Source organism: Simochromis diagramma, unplaced genomic scaffold (genome assembly GCF_900408965.1).
Source record: "Simochromis diagramma unplaced genomic scaffold, fSimDia1.1 OVJJ01000387.1, whole genome shotgun sequence".
Lineage (NCBI taxonomy): Eukaryota > Metazoa > Chordata > Actinopteri > Cichliformes > Cichlidae > Simochromis > Simochromis diagramma.
Window position 1 is genome coordinate 3,679,994 of NW_024387152.1, and position 21,953 is coordinate 3,701,946.

At 40.9% G+C, this 21,953-nt stretch overlaps 1 protein-coding gene across 4 annotated transcripts; it reads left to right on the top strand.

Moving 5' to 3' along the window:
• The first annotated feature begins 169 nt into the window (after positions 1–169).
• On the top strand, positions 170–11,870 carry LOC120743786 (zinc finger protein 335-like). Of its 4 annotated transcripts, none has more exons than XM_040047640.1 (28): positions 170–530; positions 1,853–2,046; positions 2,170–2,446; positions 2,558–2,635; positions 2,948–4,072; positions 4,174–4,353; positions 4,511–4,681; positions 4,771–5,029; positions 5,115–5,292; positions 5,386–5,498; positions 5,605–5,623; positions 5,786–5,902; positions 6,115–6,191; positions 6,356–6,516; positions 6,624–6,844; positions 7,104–7,203; positions 7,302–7,390; positions 7,502–7,758; positions 7,888–8,002; positions 8,088–8,285; positions 8,554–8,696; positions 8,787–8,926; positions 9,108–9,205; positions 9,327–9,413; positions 9,904–9,987; positions 10,084–10,143; positions 10,806–10,911; positions 11,168–11,870. In XM_040047640.1, the coding sequence occupies exons 2-28, from the start codon at positions 1,855–1,857 to the stop codon at positions 11,287–11,289; spliced, it is 4,767 nt and encodes a 1,588-aa protein (XP_039903574.1). In that variant the 5' UTR covers positions 170–530; positions 1,853–1,854; the 3' UTR covers positions 11,290–11,870. The 4 variants fall into 4 exon arrangements, with proteins under 4 accessions (XP_039903574.1, XP_039903575.1, XP_039903576.1 ...); XM_040047641.1 differs by lacking the exon at positions 170–530 and adding an exon at positions 575–1,096; XM_040047642.1 differs by lacking the exon at positions 170–530 and adding an exon at positions 575–843.
• Positions 11,871–21,953: the final 10,083 nt, after the last annotated feature.

A 21,953-nucleotide genomic window follows, 5' to 3' on the forward strand; every position in this document is an offset into this window, starting at 1 on the left:
TTCACAGGTAGCTTCTCTGTTTTATAATCACATTTAAGCAAAAATGTAACCCCACCCATCAAACATGGTAAAACATGGTTTAGAAATGTGTTCCAAAACATATCTTTGACACTGAGTAAGTTGGTTAACCATTTCGCTTTAAATGAATTAGTTTGCATTTTGAAACTTAAAGGTTTAGTGTGTACGCATATTACTCCGCACCCAATTACGTAATACGTCTTCCTCTTAAAAACAATAGTCCACTCAATGAGTAAAAACATAGCAATATCTCACGAATATTTGCAACAACCAAAAACGGTCAAGTGATTATTAGAAATAAAATGTTGAAGTTAATAAAAAAATATTAAGACTGGTTAAAACAAAAAGCTCCGTTTTGAATAAAAACAATAAATAAGATCCGGTTGCACGGACAGGAAGCGAGGAGATACTCATGGTGCCCGACTAGAATGAAGCAACAATTATCGGTTAGTAACTTCTGTTCGAATTAGCGCCTCCACACCAAAGGACACCCTACTACTCGAAAATATACGGTAAGAAAAAAGAGCTGCGATTCTCCTGCCGAAGATGGAAATTGTTTTTATTTTCTTCAGGGAGAGAATTTGGGCGGTCTGCCGCAGCGGAGGCCCTCGAGGTCCCCAGTAGAGCTTTCAGAATGCCTGAATGGAAAAGTGGGTTAGTTGGTATAAAATGGCGACGCGGAGCAGGCAGGATGAAGGGCAGCTAGGCCCGTTTAAAAAAGGCTAACGCATGCTATTTTGCATCACGTAACACCCGATATGGCGACTTAGCAGCAGCATTTAGGTTATAACTGTACTGTGCAGCTCAAACACAAGTTATATGATTGTAAGTGTCGGTTGTTAGCCCCACAAAAGCCCGACGTTAAGCGAACAGCAGTGCTGGTTAGCTATATGGAAGCTAGCCAGTTAGCTGTTTTGGTCGTGAGCAAGTTTATAAAAAACTTTGTTCCTGGGTCTTCAACAAATTATGATAGTGTAAAAATCACAAGAGTTTCTTTCCCTGAATCAAGATACCCAAGAGATTTACTAAAAATTAAGAGTCAAAAGATACGATGTTAACAGAAGCAAAAGGCTTTGGGGTAAATGCTCAGAAACAAACTCACTTGCACGTAATCCCTTTTAGTTAAACTGTGTAACAATATCAAGCACTGCAGTGGTTGCTGCAGTGGAAAGCTACTACAGTACACATTATCTGAACATAGTCTGCTATAACAAATGAAGTCATATTTAACTCTAACCAGTAAAGAAGTATAAAGTTTATGAAAACTGACAATCTATCGGAACTACACCTAAGTAAACTATTAGTGTGCACTGCTCAGTTTGGTCTTTCCAACTAAATGCAAACTGTAGAGAGTTCAATCTGACCTTGGAAACAGAGAAGTGACCACAAAACCTTCAGAGGTCATTTAGAGTTGGCTCTGATTGACAGGAGTTAGGCAGTATACAAGTTATGATCAACTGCAACAGCCTTATTCAGCAAATACACTCTTACTTAAATACAGTTGATAAAGTTAGACAATTTTTTTTCAGCCCCTAATGTCCGCAGGTCTTACTGGTTTTAAAGTTATGAAATACGCTGCTGTTTAACTCCATATAACATAGCTTAGAGTGTCTATATTTTAAAAACAAATAGTGATCTTCCTTCGTACTTAAACTATGTGCAAGTTGCATATATCTATATATACAGCACTTGTATGGATATTCAAGGTATGTTTAAGAGATGACACCTTAGATTTACAGTAGAGTAGTATGGTAGTGTAGATCTATTTTGTTTGGAAAATAGAAATAGGTGGAGTGGTTTGGTTAATTTTTTTTTGTTTAATTCTTGTGGATAGTTATGGATTTGGAGGAGAATGAGGTGGAGAGCAGCAGTGATGCAGGTCCCTCAGGGATGGAGGAGCCATCTGAAAGTGGCATGGGAATGGAGTCATCAGAGGCGATGTCTGCAGACAGCAGTGATGCTGCTGCTTCTCATGCACAGGCCCCAGAGTCTGACTGCCATGTTGGACAGAGCTCGGAGGGACTTGTGGTAAGTTAAAAATACAGTGTGGTTAAACAAAACAAAATAAAACAAAAAAAAACAACAGCGATGAATGTAGCTTTTTAAGCTATAAGTTTCCAGATGTCATCCTTTCTTTCCCTCACTCTTAAGGTGTTCATCCCAGAAACAAGCTCTAGCACAGATGTCAGAGTTTCATCAGTCCATCTTCCAGACTCCTCTTCAGTGGCCCAGTCCACCAGTGTGTCCAGTGTCTCCACGGTGACTCAGTCGGTGCTTGTGTCGGAGTCAGCTCAAGTGCTGGTCCACTCGAGTGCTGTCTCTGAAGGGGCTATGATGGTTTCTGACTCAACTGCTTCTACCTCATCAGATCTGGGGTCTGCCATTGACAAGATCATAGAATCCACCATCGGCCCCGATATCATGAATGGTATATGTTTTTAATGACTCTTCGTTTTCCATCATGTCCTGACAAGAGAACGATGAACTTGTCTTAAATTGAAAACTTTATGGCATGAGATTTTATATCTTTTTCTTTTAGGTTGTATAGCTGTGACCAGTGCAGAAGATGGGGGTGCAGAAACAACCCAGTATCTAATACTACAAGGTCCAGATGACGGTAAGTGGGGTGTTCCTGCTAACTTATCATCTTTCAATTGGCCAGAATAATTTAAAATAATAATTCTGATAAATGACTCTTATATGTTTTATATTTGTTTACAGTGCTTGTAAATGTCATGTATGTATGAATTGAATGCTTTAATTTGATCTTTATCCACTAGCAAAATAATTTTTACATTAGAAATGTGTTTATATTTTAAAGCAATATACATTTATATTGTTATACTTAAAATCTATTTAGGCTGATGACAACAAAGTTAAACAAAGTTCAGGAATATTTTTTTAATCATTTCCTTGTTTATTGGTGCAGGTGCTCCTATGGTAGCTCAGATGTCATCTTCTGCCCTGTCCAATCGTATAGCAATAGAAGCTCTTGCCGAAGGTCCCACATCCACCTGTCTTGACCAGAGAGACCTGCAAGGCAATGTTGAGCCTGACCAGCCCGATGATCAGCCTGGACATTCAGGTTACTTAGAAGACAGCAGCAGCCAGCCTGACCAGCCACAGCACTCCCACCCCTCCCAGTACATGGACTGCAGTGCAGATGGTCCAGACCAGACAGAGGAATCTTCATCTTCCTATGTGGAGTGTTCAGGCGAGGAACCTGACCAGACACGCTCCCGTTCAGGCTTCCCTGACTATAGTGGGAATAACAGTGACCAGGATCTGCCTGGTTATGTGGGGTGCAGTGGAGCTGACTCAAATCCTACCAGCCGAAGTCACTATGTGGTGGAGTGCAGTGCTGGGTATCCTGGGCGTGCAGTGGATGAGGGGGAGCGGCCACATCATTCACGCAGTTACATTGACAGTAGTGCAGATCACCGGACTCAGACAAGTCGTCAGTATGCGGCTGAGTATGGTGGGGAATGTGTTGTAGCTGCAGACTCTGAGCAGCCAGGTTGTTCTCGTTACCAAGCGGAGGACGACGATGATGAAGATGATGATCAGAACCAGGATCCAGATCAGCCACAGCACTCTCAACAGCAGCCCCAGCACTCCTGTTATATGGAGAGCAGCAATGGCCCAGAGGCTTCTCTCTATACTGACGACAGTTCCTCTTCAGACCATCCTCTGGCAGACACGGCAGGTTCAGGTGGACTTCCAGAGGCACTGGAAGGCAGCGAGAGCCAGCCGGGCCCATTCATCAGCAGCAGTGGGACCTATACCTCTAATGCAGAACCTGAGCTGGCCCAGCACTGCTCACCCAGCAAAGAGGAGCCCCAAGGCTCTCAGGATGAAGCTGGGCTCGGCAGGGACATGGAGACATCAACTGTAGCAGAAGGCTCTGGAGAACGACCACCAAACCTGGCTGAGTTAGAGGAAATGATGGAGGTAGTGATCGTGCAGCAGTTCAAGTGTAAAATGTGTCCATACAAGAGTGCCTCCAAAGATACTCTTATCAACCACATGAGAGACAAACACTTCAAACCTGCAGGTAAGCTAGCAGAATAATAGCCATGACATTGTTATCTCACCAAGCTTGGTAGTATATAGATAAAATGTCTTTTTTTCTTTTTTTTTTTTTTACAATTTTAGGGGAAATGCCAAAGAAGCGTAAACGTGGACGACCTCCTAAAAGTGAGACCTTAGCCCGTCAAAAGGCAGAGAGGGAGGAGGCAGCAAAGATGAAGGCCGCAGAGTCCCAGCAAGCAGCAGCAGCAGCAGAAGAAGAGGAGGATGACATTGTGGATGATGGTGCTATTGATGATCCTGAAAGTTAGTGAAAAAGACATAGATGTAATATGCAAATTTATGTCTTTGAATAGATTATAACATTAATACTTTTCTTGTTAATGAGCATTTACTCAATCACATAGCTCTCACTGTCATTTCCACTTATCCCTCACACTGATTAAAAATAATCTGTCTCCAGAGGACAGCGACTACAACCCAGCTGATGAAGATTCCAAAGGAAGACCACCTGCCATTCTGAAAAAGTCAGCAACTCCCACTTCCTCCTCCTCTTCTCCTCAAGGGCGTCCCCGACGTAAAGCTGGCCGTCCAAGGAAGTACTCAGTTGTAGATGAAGGCTACAGCAGCAAAGGTGAGTTTTCAGCCTATCACTGCGAGCCTAGAGAGCCTACATGCAAAACTTTAGGCAAATATATTCTCCTTTTTCCACTTTTGTTGCAGAAGCAGAAAGTATTGCTAAGAAGCCTAGGGTTTGTTCGGATGCTAATGAGTCTGAAGAGGCAAGCTCTTCAGGCCTAGACAATAGTGCACCCACGGTGACTGATGGAGATGCACCTGAGGCAGCAATTAGCCAGTCAGACTCTGAGAACAAAGATCCTTCATCCAACCAACGGACGGAGGTGGAGTACTTCCCAAGAAAACGTGGCAGACCATCCCGGCGCTTCCTTCGCAAGAAATATAAGAAGTATATGAATCGGAAGTAAGTCTTTTTAACATTTTATTATAAATTCCATTAAAATATTTTAGAATGCACTAATTTCTTCTTTCTCTTTGTTATCTCCCAGTCGGCACTACAAATCTCTCAAACCACTGCTGAGACCTCACAACTGCTACATCTGTGGGTCACGTTTCCTCACTCTAGAAGACCTGCGCTTCCACATCGACTCACATGAAGGCAATGATCCGGAGCTCTTCAAGTGCCTGCAGTGCAACTATCGCTGCAAGCGCTGGTCCTCGCTCAAGGTCAGTTGCAATAAAACAGATCACAACACACTCAAGTTACCCTCAGTTTATTTGCATGTTTCCACAGTTTCCTAAAACATTTTTTTTTTACAGGAGCACATGTTCAACCACGAGGGCACCAAGCCATTCAAATGTGAGGAGTGTGATTACACAAGCGTGTACAAGAAAGATGTTATTCGGCATTCGGCAGTCCACAACAAAGAGCGGTATGAGCGTCGCAACTGTGGTCAAACTCAGTTATTCCTGAAAAAGAACATGTTCATAAAGTTTTCTGTTGATGATATAACTGATTATTTCTCTTTCCTCTTGCAGGAAAAGGAAGACAGAGTCGGTAAGAATTTATATTTGAATGCCATCTACAATACTTATTGGCATATATGTGGTTTAAGAATAATTCTACAAAATAATCTGACAGATTTTCAGTTTCTGTTGTTTGCTGGTTGCTACTTACTGTAAGAGGTCGGCATTGTGATTTTTAGTCTGATTATTGCAGGTGCCGAAGGCGTCGGAGTTCCCCTGCCCTGTGTGTCACAGGGTGTATCCCATGCAAAAGAGACTTACTCAGCACTTAAAAACCCACAGCTCAGAGAAACCACACATGTGCGATAAGGTCAGAAAGAGGATTATGCAGTTCAAGAACTATTCTTTTCATATTCTTATCATTTTAAATTAAGTATGGCAACTCAAACAAACAAAAAACAGGGTAATCTCACTATCTCACAGAGGTGTGTCACCAGTACTAATGAATATTCTCTCCTGCTTTCTTCTTCCACTAGGAAGTTCGCTTACTTTCTTGTTTAAGATGCCTTTCTGTCTTTGCAGTGTGGAAAATCCTTCAAGAAGCGTTACACTTTCAAAATGCACCTCCTAACCCACATCCAGAGTCTCGAGGACAACAAGTCAGTACTCAGACTTCTATTCCTCCTCTTTTACTCTGTCATCTACCAGTCAGTCTTCTTTTAAAAACAAGGCTATCACAATCGTTAATAGTTTTTGGTCGAATAAGTAATTTAGGTGTGAGTGTGATATCATAACTAATGCCCCTCTGGTGTTAATGTGACAGGTTCAAATGTGAGTTTTGTGACTACACTTGTGACAACAAGAAGCTGCTGCTCAACCATCAGCTGTCCCACACCAACGACAGGCCTTTTAAGTGCGACTACTGTAAATACTCTACTTCCAAAGAGGAGTTTCTCGTCTCCCATCTGGCCATCAAACACACAGGTCAGTGCAGCAGAAAGACAATAACGCTAAATTTAAACAGCTTGAGTTTAAATTCACCTATTGAATTCACTTATTGATGTTGTGTGTTTTTTTTTAAATTTCTCCAGGCGAGAAGCCTTTCTCCTGTGATATGTGTCACTTCATGACTAAGCACAGGAAGAACCTGCGCCTTCATGTGCAGTGTCGCCACGCTGAGGCATTTGAAGAGTGGTCTTTGGCTCACCCTGAAGAGCCTGTAAAGACACGGCGCAGACCTTTCTTCACCCTGCAGCAAATAGAAGAGCTGAAACAGCAACATGAAGACACACAGAGCTTGCAGAACACTATTGTGAGTTTGATTTGTTGTTATCTTGTGTTACTTTTATGCCAATGGGGGGTGAGAAGGGAAAAAAAACATGAAAATAACAAAATAATGAGATTGTATGTTTTTTTTTTTGTTTGTTTTTTTATTTGTAAATGTCCATATGCATGAAAATTCAGCAATTTGCAAAATTTAGAAATATTATTTACTCTTAAAGAATAACCATAGTTTTTGTTTCATTTTTTCTTTCTGTCTTTATTTCTTTTTTTTAACATGATCTTATTAGGTCACTGTGGATTCTGCAACACTGCAAGCCATGCAGGGCATGGAAAACACCTCAGTGTCCCAGGACGCTTTGGGAAACACCACGATCATCTATGAACAAGGTCAGTAAGGATTTCTCTGAAAACATATTAAATATTTATGGTGTTATATATAACCTGAATGACAAGCTCTGAACTTTTCTCCATGTGCTTCTCCTCAGCTGAATCCAGCGACCTATCTGCTCAGAATGCCCTGGACCTACTGCTGAATATGAGCAATGCACGGGAGCTGGTTGGGAACTCCTTACAGGTCAGCTCATCAAAATTTCAGAACGGTTACATGAAAGATAGCATTGTATTCTATAAAATAAACGAACAAAAAAATAATAACGGTAAAATATATCTTGATTGTTTTTCTCAGGTAGCAGTGCTGAAGTCAGATGGAAAAGCTTTGGAGAAGGGAACATGGAGCACGGTGACAGCAGCGTCCGGTCAGGCCCAAAAGATCTTGACCTTCCATGTTTCTGAGAATGGCGAGACAGTGCTACAAGAGGCCTACGAGGCTGCCACCTCTGAAACAGGCGAGCTTACCCACATCGCCATTGAAGGCTATGAGGGGGGAGGGGACTTCAGTGTGGTGGAGCAGGCAGCTGAAGAAATCCGTAGTCCTGGATATAGGTAACATAGCACACACAGTCCAATTTGTAGCTTATGTTCAAATATTTCATAAGCAAGAGATTACTTTCATATTAAGGACATTTTGGTGTCTCAGCAGTTTCTAATCTTATTAAACTGCTTTCTTTTCAGTAATGTGGAGTCTAGCCCTTCTCAAGCTTTAGAGGTTTCTGGGTCAGAGAGCTTGAAAAGTGACAAGTATTATCTTACATCAGCACTGGCTGATGGTGTATTGCAACAAGTGGAGGTAACTAGCAAGTGTAGTTTATACCATAAACAGATTTACTATCTCTGTCTTCCACTCCTTGACTGTGTTGTCCGTTCTCCGTTAGCTGAGCAGCGAAGCTCCAGCTTCTCCCTCTGCAGTGGGCTCTCCCAGTCTCACTACCAAGAGGTTTTCCTGTCGAATCTGCATGGAGTCTTTCCATGGACGCTCGGACATGGAGAACCACAAGAGGGCGCACGTGGATGCCAATACTTTTAAGTGTCCTGACTGTGACTTCACCTCCACCTCCTGGCCTGAGGTCAAGGTGAGTCCTTCCAAACCCCAGATTTATCAGGCGAAAGTTGGCCAACGTTAGCTAGATTTTTTCCACTGGAGGCAGTGATGACAATTAAAATTGATAAACAGCTTCATATTAATATAAATGGGGGGAAAAAACAATAATTGAGAGGTGTACACCCCCATATTCATTTAGTTTGACATTTATACTCTGAGCCATTTTAATGACATTTGAAAAACATCTCCCTCTAACTTTTGCTCCTTTGAATTGTGATTAACGTTCTGTTTTGTGTTAGACCCACATGGGACAGCACTCCTACCTGCGTCCTCACAAGTGTCCAAACTGCAGCTTTGCCTCCAAGAACAAGAAAGACCTACGCAGACACATGATGACGCACACCAATGAGAAACCATTTTCTTGCAAACTTTGTGGACAAAGGTGGGAGCATCTAACACATCTGTATTCATTAGGCATTAGAGGTACAGAACAGCTATTAATGTGAGTGTTTTTTGTTTTTTTTTAACTCAGGTTTAACCGCAATGGCCATCTGAAGTTTCACATGGAGCGTCTTCACAATCAGGATAATCCTGCTCGCAAAAGTCGAACTACTGCGTCTCAGCAAACTATAATAGTTAACAGCGATGAGGAGGCATTAGCCACACTACAGTGTAAGAAACGCAGGATCATACAAGCCAAGACTTACAGTTTGTGCTTAAAAGTAATAATAACAGTAAACGCAAAGGTGCCAGTGGTCAAAAGTCCATAAACAGAGGCCTCAGTGTAAAACAGATAAAAAATGAACACAAAGTTAATATATTTTGATGTCGTGTATGTGTGTGTGTACATCAGCCCTGCAGGGACATCAGGCAGTGATCACTCCCGAGCGGCTGCAGGCTCTAGGACAGGAGCACATCATTGTAGCTCAGGAACAAGCACTGTCAGACCAGGTAACAGCTCTCACACAGTACAGCTTATATGTATGTAATGTACTCTCCAAAATGGATTGATTTTGCACGTGTAACTGCTAAACATTTTATAAATAAGAACCCTTAAATGTGCATTAATCAGGAGGAAGGTGCATACATCCAGCAGATAACCACCATAGACGGTCAGACGGTCCAGCATCTGATGACGGGAGACAACCAGGTGACTGAGGTGAGTTCCATTTTAATCATTCTACCGCTGTGCATGTAAAATGCGTATGGATTAAAATTTTAAGAAACGTGATTTTAAAGTATTTTAATGTGTATTTTTTGCTTAAACTTATTGTATAACGTGTTTGTATGGCCACCCTTGCTTTTGACCCATGGGTGTCAGTTTATCTCACTTGGTTGAGGTTCAGGGTTTAATTTTGACCCAGTGCCCTTTGCCTTGTGTCTTCCTCCATTATATTTCCCCACTTACCTGTCTGAAAAGCTTTGTTGTCCTATAAAATAAAGGCACAAAAAAAAATGTTTGTACAAAAAGAAGGTCTGATTCTGGCTCCATGCATCAAGATAAATTTGGGGCCTCAGAGGTGGTTTATAGTCTTGTGTGTGATAGAACACAATAATCATGAAAGTGCCTAAGGCTTCTTTGTGGTATTGTATAATCAGTATCAATGTTAGATTTAATCTCACCTTATTTGTCCCGTGTCCACTTTCAGGTCCAGTATATCATCTCACAGGATGGAGTTCAACACTTACTTCCTCAAGAGTATGTAGTAGTAGCTGATGGCAACCACATACAGGTAAGTGTTTAACTGCCTAAACGGTGCATATATACGCAGTATTTAATAGTGAGGATATCTGTCTCATTTGTAACTGGTTCTGTGACTGGCCCTCAGATGCCAGACGGACAGATAATCCAGTACGAACATGACAGAACCATTGTCCAGGAGCAACAGGTGAGACAGGTCTAAGATCTAAAACATGCTGAAAGGACCTCTGTGTACGATGGAGTGGGAGCTGTTTGGAGAAATCCAATAAAGTATTCACAATCTTGTTCTCAGTGTGTAATCATCTGTACATCCAAATTTAGAAGCTTTTGTATTTTTAAATTGAAGTGATGGGAACCAGTATCTAACTGGTTACATTGAGCAACTTCACAACTAGTGCAACTGAATCATACACAATCATATACATGGAATTGTCTATAAAGTTAAGACAAACTTTATAGACAAATGAAATGTCATTATGTCCAAACATAACTCAAATTTAAAAACAAATATAAAAGAGATTATTTAGTCATTTTGGTTTGTGAGCTTAAACTGTTTTGTGTGTATTGTATATGAGTGTAAACTTGTATATAGTTAAACATGTATATTATCTGATTACATGCCAAACTCTGAACATTGATTTGCAAATTGGGCGGGAACAAATAAGTGTAAACTTCATCCTACTCCTTTTCAAGCATAATAATTGTGTGGGATTCAGAGACATTCATGACAACTTGATGTCTTTATCTTGGTTTTTTTTTTTTTTTTTGTGTGTGTGTTTACAAAGTTTTTGTTCTTGTAACTCAGTTATTTTCACGTTTGAAATAAACTCTATTCTGTTCTATTTGTAGATTGCTGTAAGTCACGACGGTCAGATCCAGTACCTACCTGTCAGCTCTGATCAACAAATCGTGAATGCTGAAGATCTGGAGGCTGCTGCCCACTCTGCTGTCACAGGTTGGCTCTTATGAGCGTGCTCAGTTGATGTTCAGTTCCAAGTTTTTGGATTTTATGAATTTCTTATAATTTTGTCCCAAATATATGATAAGGTTTCTTCAGGAAAGCCAGTAATTCCTTAAATGCAGACATTTTTGAAAGTGATACACAAACATCATCAGTAGGTTTAAAACTTGCCAAAATATAATTTATTTCTAATATTCGCTTCAGTATAAATAAAGCTGAAAAGTATGAACTCTGATCTTTGTTCCTGCAGCCGTAGCAGACGCAGCCATGACACAGACCCAGACAGTCTACACTGAGGCTACACCTGAGCAACTGGAAGAGCTGCAGCAACAGGGCATCCACTATGATGTCATTACTTTCTCCAATGAATAGAGATACAAGCGCACCAAGAGGAGGACCAATACAAACCACTATGAGCTAACAGAACAGTGACCTCAACTTATTTATGCATCTAGCTGGCAGTGAAGTGAAAAAAGGCCTTATCTCCTGCCCAGCATCACCTGCTCGGGGCGGCTGCATCAGTCAAGATCAACAGCTTCTTGTAAATTTCAATTATTGTACGCAGTGCTTCTAATTTATTCATAGGTACTGGAACGTTGGGCTCTTCTCTAATTATTCAAACCGAATTGTGTACATGTGCCCCAACAGCTCCCATTTGCAAGACAATGTTATTAAAAATGATAAAATGGCTTATTTCATGTTATTGAAAGTGTCCTAATGAACATTTTAGTTTTTGAATGGAATGAAATGAAAAGGCACGCTTTATTTTTGATGTGTAATCAGATAAGTTAATTAATAAAATGCCACAATATTGTTTTTACATAATATTATGTACATACATTTCGCATGTGTCTTCTGTTGTGCAAAGGAAGACATGTTTTGATTTGATGAGTATAAAGTGTTTAATATGTTCAAAGCTGACACCAAATAAATCACTTTATACATGTATGTAATCCTTAATGTGTCTGCTCGGAATTATTTCATCTTGTCCGTATCTGCTTTAACATAGCCTATCTATATAAATGCAATCGTTGGCCACTCTATTAGGTACACCTTGCTAGTACAGGGTTGGATCCCTTTGCTGCTTTTATTCTTCATAGCATGGATTCAACAAGGTGCTGGAAAAATTTGAGATTTTCTCCTTGTTGACAGGATCGCATCGCATGGTTGTTGCACATCTGTGATGTAAATCTGTTCCACCACATTCCAAAGGTGCTCTATTGGATTGGGATCTGGTGACTGTAGAGGTCATCTGAGTGCAGTGAGCGTGTTGTCATGTTCAAGAACCTTGGGCATGATTTGAGCTTTGTGACAAGTTATGTAGCTTCGTCCTGAGTGTATGTAATATGTTGTATAACAATGCTAACTTATCACATTGGACATATCTATATTGAAAACACGTCCTATAGCTTAATGCTGGCCCCATCCTTGAACTGCATGAAAATCATATGTTTACACATTGATTTAAATTTCTGGATATTTGGACATTGTTCGTCCTTAGCCGCTAATCCACTCCACAATTTAACCCCGCACACAGACACAAAAACTTTTCCTATCGGTTAATTTTGGAGTTGCTACAAAGTTTGTAGCAACTCCAAAATTAACCGATGAAAATAGTACATAGGTTAAAGTACCACATGATGTACTGTCAGTGAAAGCTGCACTTGTTTTATTGATAAAGTTAAAGAAAAAAGTCAAAGGCATTAATCATCCATGTAACTGTGTCACTATAAAACACTTTAAAACAGGCTTTAAACAAAGTGATTTTAAGCATTCCACATGAGCTTTTCAAGAGTTTGCGTCACTTAAAGCACATTATGTCAGTTTGTTTAAGAAGCAGGGTTGCAGCCATTTCATTATGATGTCACTCTCAAAGATCACAGAGCAGATCACATAGCATTTGTAGAATCAAGAGATCTGGTACAAAGACGTGCATGTGGTGTCTTATTGCACCCCAAAATGATATGTGGCGGGATCTTTTAGTGGTTTTTGTACAGCGGATCAGTTCATTTGTGCGTGCATACCACCCCAAATGTACCTTGCATTCAAGAAAGACCTCAACTGTTACTGGAACATATGGCTCAGCTAAAATGCAGGTCCAGGTTTACAGGCCAGCTGTATTTCTGCTACGTGCACATGGAATTGACACTTCATTGCATATACATTTGCCTCCCGTTCCTTTTGTTGTTTTAGGTTAATACTTTAAAAGGCAATTTAAAAAAATTAAATAACGTGAGAGTTATGTCAGGTGGCATTGTATGTGTGTGAAAGCTGTACATTTCTCCTCAAATCAATGTTTTGATTCAGTGTGTCAACCCATGTGGTACTTTAAATTACACAAATGAAGGTTTAGAGTACTGCAGTCTAGTAGGTATTGACTCAAGCAAGATTTAAAAAGCATTACAAGTTGATCATGACCCTAATTCAGAAAGCATTAATTTTTTCCTGCAAAAGAACACAACCTCCAGGCTTTTTCAGCATTGTCAGTTTGTGCAAAGAATCATTTTCCACTACATGTACAACAGGTGAAAAACAAATTAAAATAAACAAATTAAACCTCCCAAGTGTTTTTCTTTTTAATTGCTATTATTTTTCATTTCCTAAAGATTAATTGAAAGGTCCATGGAGTTTGGAGGGTGAGGACCCAGGAAACCGCAACAAGGAGGAGAGGGACAGAAAATGGCAAGTCGCAAAGGAGGCCTTGGAGACCATGATGAAAATGTCCACCTCACTCAGGCTTTTTGCTTTAGACTTTCCATTCTGGACCAATCTATGTGCAGAAATGTGCCTAAAACCCTGAAAACTGTTAAACTTACCACAGATATTCACTTAGTGTCTATAATAACAACATTTAATAGTTTCATGAATTGTGTTCATCTCATACCCAAACCACCTTTATCAAATTCTACTCTAAATTCTGCTCTAATACAATACCAGTACTCATGACCAGAGTGCACAAATGCAACATTGTTTTTTCATACTTGACAACACAATAAAACACAAGAAAAATCAGAATATGTTTGAGATTAGGATTTTTATTTGATGGTAAATCTATTTTTTTATGTCAGGTTTTTTTAAAATTTCATTTTGTTTTACTTTGATGCTATAATGGATGATTTTAAAATTCAGTTAAATCTAAGATTATATAGCATCGCAGCAAAACAAGAGTCTCCTCAAGGTGCTTTATAATGTAAGGTGAAAACCCTACAGTATTAGCAGGAAAATACCCAACAATCAAAAGATCCCCTTTGAGCAAGCACTAGGCGACAGTGGGGAGAAAAAACTCCCTTTTATAAGGAAGAAACCTCCAGCAGAACCAGGCTCAAGAGGGGGCGGCCATCTGCTGCGACCGGTTGGGCGTGATGGAGAGACAATATAGGGAGACAAGATGAAATATACTTCTGTTGGCCAATTACATTGTTTTTGAATAAATTATTAAATGCTTCGAGATCTTTAAAGAAGCATTGTAGTGTGTGTGTGTGTGTGTGTGGGGGGGGGGGGGGGGGGGGTGAAGCTGGTCTTTTAGTCATCGCTGCTGCCCCTACAGCAGCTCCTAAACGGCTTCATTAAAGCTTTTCCCACTGCTCGAAAGAACCTTGTAATTTTAGACTTCAGTGGGGGATTGAGTACAACCTCAATAATCATGTCCAGGAGATCCAGAAAAAGTTCATCAAAAGTGTAATCATCTGGTGTAAGAGCCGAATGTACAAACTGATCTGCAGAGTCAAGCGCCTTTATAAGGGCCTTACTCATTTTCTTTAGCATCCGCCGTTTGTTATTTTTAAGAGCACTCAGATATCCTGGGATTCTGACCTTATCTAGAAGCAGATCTGTAAGACGCCTGGTGATCGCTTCGTAATTTTCTATAGTCAGATAGATTGTGTTGAAACTACATTTCTCCAGGAGCTTATCTAACAGACAGTTACTGAAGTCTCTGACAATTTTCTCAGACTCCTCCTGTAAGTTTTCAGAGGTTGATGGCTGACTTTGAGCTTCTGTAAGCCCAGCTTCAGTGATTGGTTCAGGCTCAGGGCTGTTTTCTGGGGGTGGGCCCTGCTCTAGTACACTCACGCAGGAGACTGTTTCATTTTTGGGAGGACAATCTGGACGTGACTCTGGTTCAGACAGTCTGTCATTTTCTTGTTGCTCTGTTGGAGTCAGTGCTCTTAAAATCACATCCTGGATGTCTCCCACGGCACCAGAAATCTTGTCACTTTGGACAGTTTGATCCAAAGCATCATTCTCTAACCACAGAAGAGTGTTTTGCAAAAACTTTTGCACGGAGTCTTCTACAGTCACATAGAGGACCTCGGGCGAAAAGGGTAACTCATCTGTTGGCTCTGCAGACCTAGAGATGACAGAGTCTGAAAGACATTTTCCTGATAGCATCACAGGGAGTACATATCTTTCAGTTGACTGGAGATGGTCATACACTTTATCTGTCAACTCCCTGGAAAACATCTCAATTTCCTTTATCTTTTCCAGGGGGTTCCAGATACGGTTCAAATGTTCTGGCCCGTTTAATTTATTAAACATTTCTTCAAGAATGGGTTTGATGGTGTTATAATCAAGTGGGGAAGAACTTTTAAACATGCTATCCATCACTGGTGTGTTTACATAGCTACAAAAAGAACTGTAGCTGTCCATACAATCTGCTCTCTGATCATCAAGAGACTTGACCGGTTCGTGGAGACAGATGAAGAACCTTTTGTTTTTCTTCACCAGGTGTTTTATCTCTCTGATCATTTTGTAAAACTGCTTTTTGGCAAAAGCGCAGAAGTGGTCTTTGTGCAGCTTTTGGTCATTGCTTTTTCTGGATGGGATGCATGACGCGAAAAAGTTTTTCACCTTTTGGATAATTAACTGCACATTAAAAGCAGATTGGCGTGAGTCACATTTCTCACTAGATGTGACATCTTCACCATCAAAAGACTGCAGATTATCAATTATTGTGATTACAATGTCAGCTGCAGCTATTTCTGCTGGCGTGCTGGGACGCTGGAGACTTTCAGCTGTCTCAGCATCTGTGCACTTCTCTATTTCTGTGTCATCTTCGGCATTCGAATACTTCAGAGTGTCAAGTATTGCAATGACAACATCAGCCACGATCACTTCACCTGTGGTGCTGGAACGACTTTCCGCCATCTCTCCAGTTTCACTTTCTTTTTTCTCTACAGGCGTCATGTCATTTTCATCCTTATTGTCCTCTGTGATTCCTGTGTCTGTGCTCCATTTGGTGAGAGCGCTGCTCACCTCCTCAACAACCATTGCCTTCTCAGAGATCTTTGATTCAGTACTCTCTGCTCTTGAATTAGACGGGCTAGGGGAACTAGCTGCGCCGCCCTTTGACATGCACTGGCTGCTTAGCTTACCTGCACATTTTTCCAAACACGAGGCTGCGTGAGAGACCAGGCGTCGAAGGTTTTTTGTGGTTGTCATTTTTCCACTGACATAAACGGCAGGATCTGACCGTAAATCCGGGTTGTTCAAGAGTAGAGTCACAGCTGAGTTGACCTTTTCTGAGATCTCCAATTCAATCAGTTTTGTCAGCTTCTTACTGGACTGACAGTTTTCATGGGGGATGTTAAGAGCGATGCCAATGCTGGTTGAAAGAGAGTCTCCCAGCGACGGAGCTATTTTTGCCACAGGTATGCTGATATCTGTTTGGGACAATTCGTCTGGCATTAACTCCTGAAGTGTGGGAAGTGCAGATTTCAGGATGCCGCTAGAAACTATCTGAATGATTTCGATTATCATATCAGCCAGTAATGCTTGGAGATCAGAGTCCCAGATTCCCTGTTCAATCATTCCCCATTGTACCTGGGAGAACTGATCGAAACACTTGGTTATAGCTGGTAAAATATGCTCGGGAATACTGGGGATAGAGCCTGTAGTCTGAAATTCAGCCATTGTGGACGTTTCTGTTTCAGTAAAATTATTTGAAGGACTTTGAAAATCTAAGATTCTAGAGTGCGAAGATCGCGGTCTGTACATCTCATTTACTTAACGCTAAGTAGATTGTGAGTCCTGGCGGGGTCTATATATAGGCTCAGTTGACTGTAACGTCACGGGCACGTCAAAGCGTTCGCTTACGTCACAGTCAGGCGATCAAAGCGTTCGCTACTTCACGTCGCACGCATGCGCACTGTCTGTGTTTTGAACTCCCACGCACAGGCTTCCCGACTTAAACCGCTAATAAATTCTTACATACACATCGTGTTGGTGTAAAATACAGTATCTGGAAGCGAAAGGACATTTAGCCTCGTTATTTACTCTCTTAAAATGCACAACACCCATATATAAAGTAAACGGACGGACACTGCAGCGAAACGGAGCTCTAATCTCCGAGTGTACAACCTCTGGACCCAGCGTGATCATCACCTGTTAATATGCTAACATGACTAACGCCAGCATCACTGCACTTATTTAAGCTCGTGTTAGCCTAAATACGTTCCAGCAGTACTAGCTAGCAGCCGTTTTTAATAAGTTAACGTGCTCTTGACAAATAAACCCTGCAGAAGCTCATACTGAACCAGCACTGAGCGCAGTTACCTGCTTGTACTTACAAGCACTGAGTAAGGCTGAATAAAATGAAGGCTGTCCAGTCACTGTGCTATGCCAAAGTTGAACAAATGTCTGATATCATCTGAATATTTCTTAATGAGGTATTGTTCACAAAGTTACCCGTGCAGTGCTCTATACAGCTTACATCCTTTGAGAGAAATAATTTCAAGTATTAATATTTGTTGTCCAATACTCAGGAGCTGCCCTCAGATTCAGACCTCAGCACCACTCAGTGACAACAGAAAACTCATCCTTTTTCTTCACTCTTTGTAGCAACTCCAAAATTAACCGATGAAAATAGTACATAGGTTAAAGTACCACATGATGTACTGTCAGTGAAAGCTGCACTTGTTTTATTGATAAAGTTAAAGAAAAAAGTCAAAGGCATTAATCATCCATGTAACTGTGTCACTATAAAACACTTTAAAACAGGCTTTAAACAAAGTGATTTTAAGCATTCCACATGAGCTTTTCAAGAGTTTGCGTCACTTAAAGCACATTATGTCAGTTTGTTTAAGAAGCAGGGTTGCAGCCATTTCATTATGATGTCACTCTCAAAGATCACAGAGCAGATCACATAGCATTTGTAGAATCAAGAGATCTGGTACAAAGACGTGCATGTGGTGTCTTATTGCACCCCAAAATGATATGTGGCGGGATCTTTTAGTGGTTTTTGTACAGCGGATCAGTTCATTTGTGCGTGCATACCACCCCAAATGTACCTTGCATTCAAGAAAGACCTCAACTGTTACTGGAACATATGGCTCAGCTAAAATGCAGGTCCAGGTTTACAGGCCAGCTGTATTTCTGCTACGTGCACATGGAATTGACACTTCATTGCATATACATTTGCCTCCCGTTCCTTTTGTTGTTTTAGGTTAATACTTTAAAAGGCAATTTAAAAAAATTAAATAACGTGAGAGTTATGTCAGGTGGCATTGTATGTGTATGAAAGCTGTACATTTCTCCTCAAATCAATGTTTTGATTCAGTGTGTCAACCCATGTGGTACTTTAAATTACACAAATGAAGGTTTAGAGTACTGCAGTCTAGTAGGTATTGACTCAAGCAAGATTTAAAAAGCATTACAAGTTGATCATGACCCTAATTCAGAAAGCATTAATTTTTTCCTGCAAAAGAACACAACCTCCAGGCTTTTTCAGCATTGTCAGTTTGTGCAAAGAATCATTTTCCACTACATGTACAACAGGTGAAAAACAAATTAAAATAAACAAATTAAACATCCCAAGGGTTTTTTGTTTAATTGCTATTATTTTTCATTTCCTAAAGATTAATTGAAAGGTCCATGGAGTTTGGAGGGTGAGGACCCAGGAAACCGCAACAAGGAGGAGAGGGACAGAAAATGGCAAGTCGCAAAGGAGGCCTTGGAGACCATGATGAAAATGTCCACCTCACTCAGGCTTTTTGCTTTAGACTTTCCATTCTGGACCAATCTATGTGCAGAAATGTGCCTAAAACCCTGAAAACTGTTAAACTTACCACAGATATTCACTTAGTGTCTATAATAACAACATTTAATAGTTTCATGAATTGTGTTCATCTCATACCCAAACCACCTTTATCAAATTCTACTCTAAATTCTGCTCTAATACAATACCAGTACTCATGACCAGAGTGCACAAATGCAACATTGTTTTTTCATACTTGACAACACAATAAAACACAAGAAAAATCAGAATATGTTTGAGATTAGGATTTTTATTTGATGGTAAATCTATTTTTTTATGTCAGGTTTTTTTAAAATTTCATTTTGTTTTACTTTGATGCTATAATGGATGATTTTAAAATTCAGTTAAATCTAAGATTATATAGCATCGCAGCAAAACAAGAGTCTCCTCAAGGTGCTTTATAATGTAAGGTGAAAACCCTACAGTATTAGCAGGAAAATACCCAACAATCAAAAGATCCCCTTTGAGCAAGCACTAGGCGACAGTGGGGAGAAAAAACTCCCTTTTATAAGGAAGAAACCTCCAGCAGAACCAGGCTCAAGAGGGGGCGGCCATCTGCTGCGACCGGTTGGGCGTGATGGAGAGACAATATAGGGAGACAAGATGAAATATACTTCTGTTGGCCAATTACATTGTTTTTGAATAAATTATTAAATGCTTCGAGATCTTTAAAGAAGCATTGTAGTGTGTGTGTGTGTGTGGGGGGGGGGGGGGGGGGGGGGGGGTGAAGCTGGTCTTTTAGTCATCGCTGCTGCCCCTACAGCAGCTCCTAAACGGCTTCATTAAAGCTTTTCCCACTGCTCGAAAGAACCTTGTAATTTTAGACTTCAGTGGGGGATTGAGTACAACCTCAATAATCATGTCCAGGAGATCCAGAAAAAGTTCATCAAAAGTGTAATCATCTGGTGTAAGAGCCGAATGTACAAACTGATCTGCAGAGTCAAGCGCCTTTATAAGGGCCTTACTCATTTTCTTTAGCATCCGCCGTTTGTTATTTTTAAGAGCACTCAGATATCCTGGGATTCTGACCTTATCTAGAAGCAGATCTGTAAGACGCCTGGTGATCGCTTCGTAATTTTCTATAGTCAGATAGATTGTGTTGAAACTACATTTCTCCAGGAGCTTATCTAACAGACAGTTACTGAAGTCTCTGACAATTTTCTCAGACTCCTCCTGTAAGTTTTCAGAGGTTGATGGCTGACTTTGAGCTTCTGTAAGCCCAGCTTCAGTGATTGGTTCAGGCTCAGGGCTGTTTTCTGGGGGTGGGCCCTGCTCTAGTACACTCACGCAGGAGACTGTTTCATTTTTGGGAGGACAATCTGGCTGTGACTCTGGTTCAGACAGTCTGTCATTTTCTTGTTGCTCTGTTGGAGTCAGTGCTCTCAAAATCACATCCTGGATGTCTCCCACGGCACCAGAAATCTTGTCACTTTGGACAGTTTGATCCAAAGCATCATTCTCTAACCACAGAAGAGTGTTTTGCAAAAACTTTTGCACTGAGTCTTCTACAGTCACATAGAGGACCTCGGGCGAAAAGGGTAACTCATCTGTTGGCTCTGCAGACCTAGAGATGACAGAGTCTGAAAGACATTTTCCTGATAGCATCACAGGGAGTACATATCTTTCAGTTGACTGGAGATGGTCATACACTTTATCTGTCAACTCCCTGGAAAACATCTCAATTTCCTTTATCTTTTCCAGGGGGTTCCAGATACGGTTCAAATGTTCTGGCCCGTTTAATTTATTAAACATTTCTTCAAGAATGGGTTTGATGGTGTTATAATCAAGTGGGGAAGAACTTTTAAACATGCTATCCATCACTGGTGTGTTTACATAGCTACAAAAAGAACTGTAGCTGTCCATACAATCTGCTCTCTGATCATCAAGAGACTTGACCGGTTCGTGGAGACAGATGAAGAACCTTTTGTTTTTCTTCACCAGGTGTTTTATCTCTCTGATCATTTTGTAAAACTGCTTTTTGGCAAAAGCGCAGAAGTGGTCTTTGTGCAGCTTTTGGTCATTGCTTTTTCTGGATGGGATGCATGACGCGAAAAAGTTTTTCACCTTTTGGATAATTAACTGCACATTAAAAGCAGATTGGCGTGAGTCACATTTCTCACTAGATGTGACATCTTCACCATCAAAAGACTGCAGATTATCAATTATTGTGATTACAATGTCAGCTGCAGCTATTTCTGCTGGCGTGCTGGGACGCTGGAGACTTTCAGCTGTCTCAGCATCTGTGCACTTCTCTATTTCTGTGTCATCTTCGGCATTCGAATACTTCAGAGTGTCAAGTATTGCAATGACAACATCAGCCACGATCACTTCACCTGTGGTGCTGGAACGACTTTCCGCCATCTCTCCAGTTTCACTTTCTTTTTTCTCTACAGGCGTCATGTCATTTTCATCCTTATTGTCCTCTGTGATTCCTGTGTCTGTGCTCCATTTGGTGAGAGCGCTGCTCACCTCCTCAACAACCATTGCCTTCTCAGAGATCTTTGATTCAGTACTCTCTGCTCTTGAATTAGACGGGCTAGGGGAACTAGCTGCGCCGCCCTTTGACATGCACTGGCTGCTTAGCTTACCTGCACATTTTTCCAAACACGAGGCTGCGTGAGAGACCAGGCGTCGAAGGTTTTTTGTGGTTGTCATTTTTCCACTGACATAAACGGCAGGATCTGACCGTAAATCCGGGTTGTTCAAGAGTAGAGTCACAGCTGAGTTGACCTTTTCTGAGATCTCCAATTCAATCAGTTTTGTCAGCTTCTTACTGGACTGACAGTTTTCATGGGGGATGTTAAGAGCGATGCCAATGCTGGTTGAAAGAGAGTCTCCCAGCGACGGAGCTATTTTTGCCACAGGTATGCTGATATCTGTTTGGGACAATTCGTCTGGCATTAACTCCTGAAGTGTGGGAAGTGCAGATTTCAGGATGCCGCTAGAAACTATCTGAATGATTGCAGATGAATCAATATGCAGGCCATGTAAAATGCTGACAGCA

Bases quoted from the DNA above. Each gene is read 5' to 3' on its own strand.
- LOC120743786 (XM_040047639.1), top strand. The intron at 2,047-2,169 runs GTAAGTTAAAAA...CTCACTCTTAAG, and splicing joins AGAGCTCGGAGGGACTTGTG to GTGTTCATCCCAGAAACAAG. The intron at 4,682-4,770 runs GTGAGTTTTCAG...CTTTTGTTGCAG, and splicing joins TGAAGGCTACAGCAGCAAAG to AAGCAGAAAGTATTGCTAAG.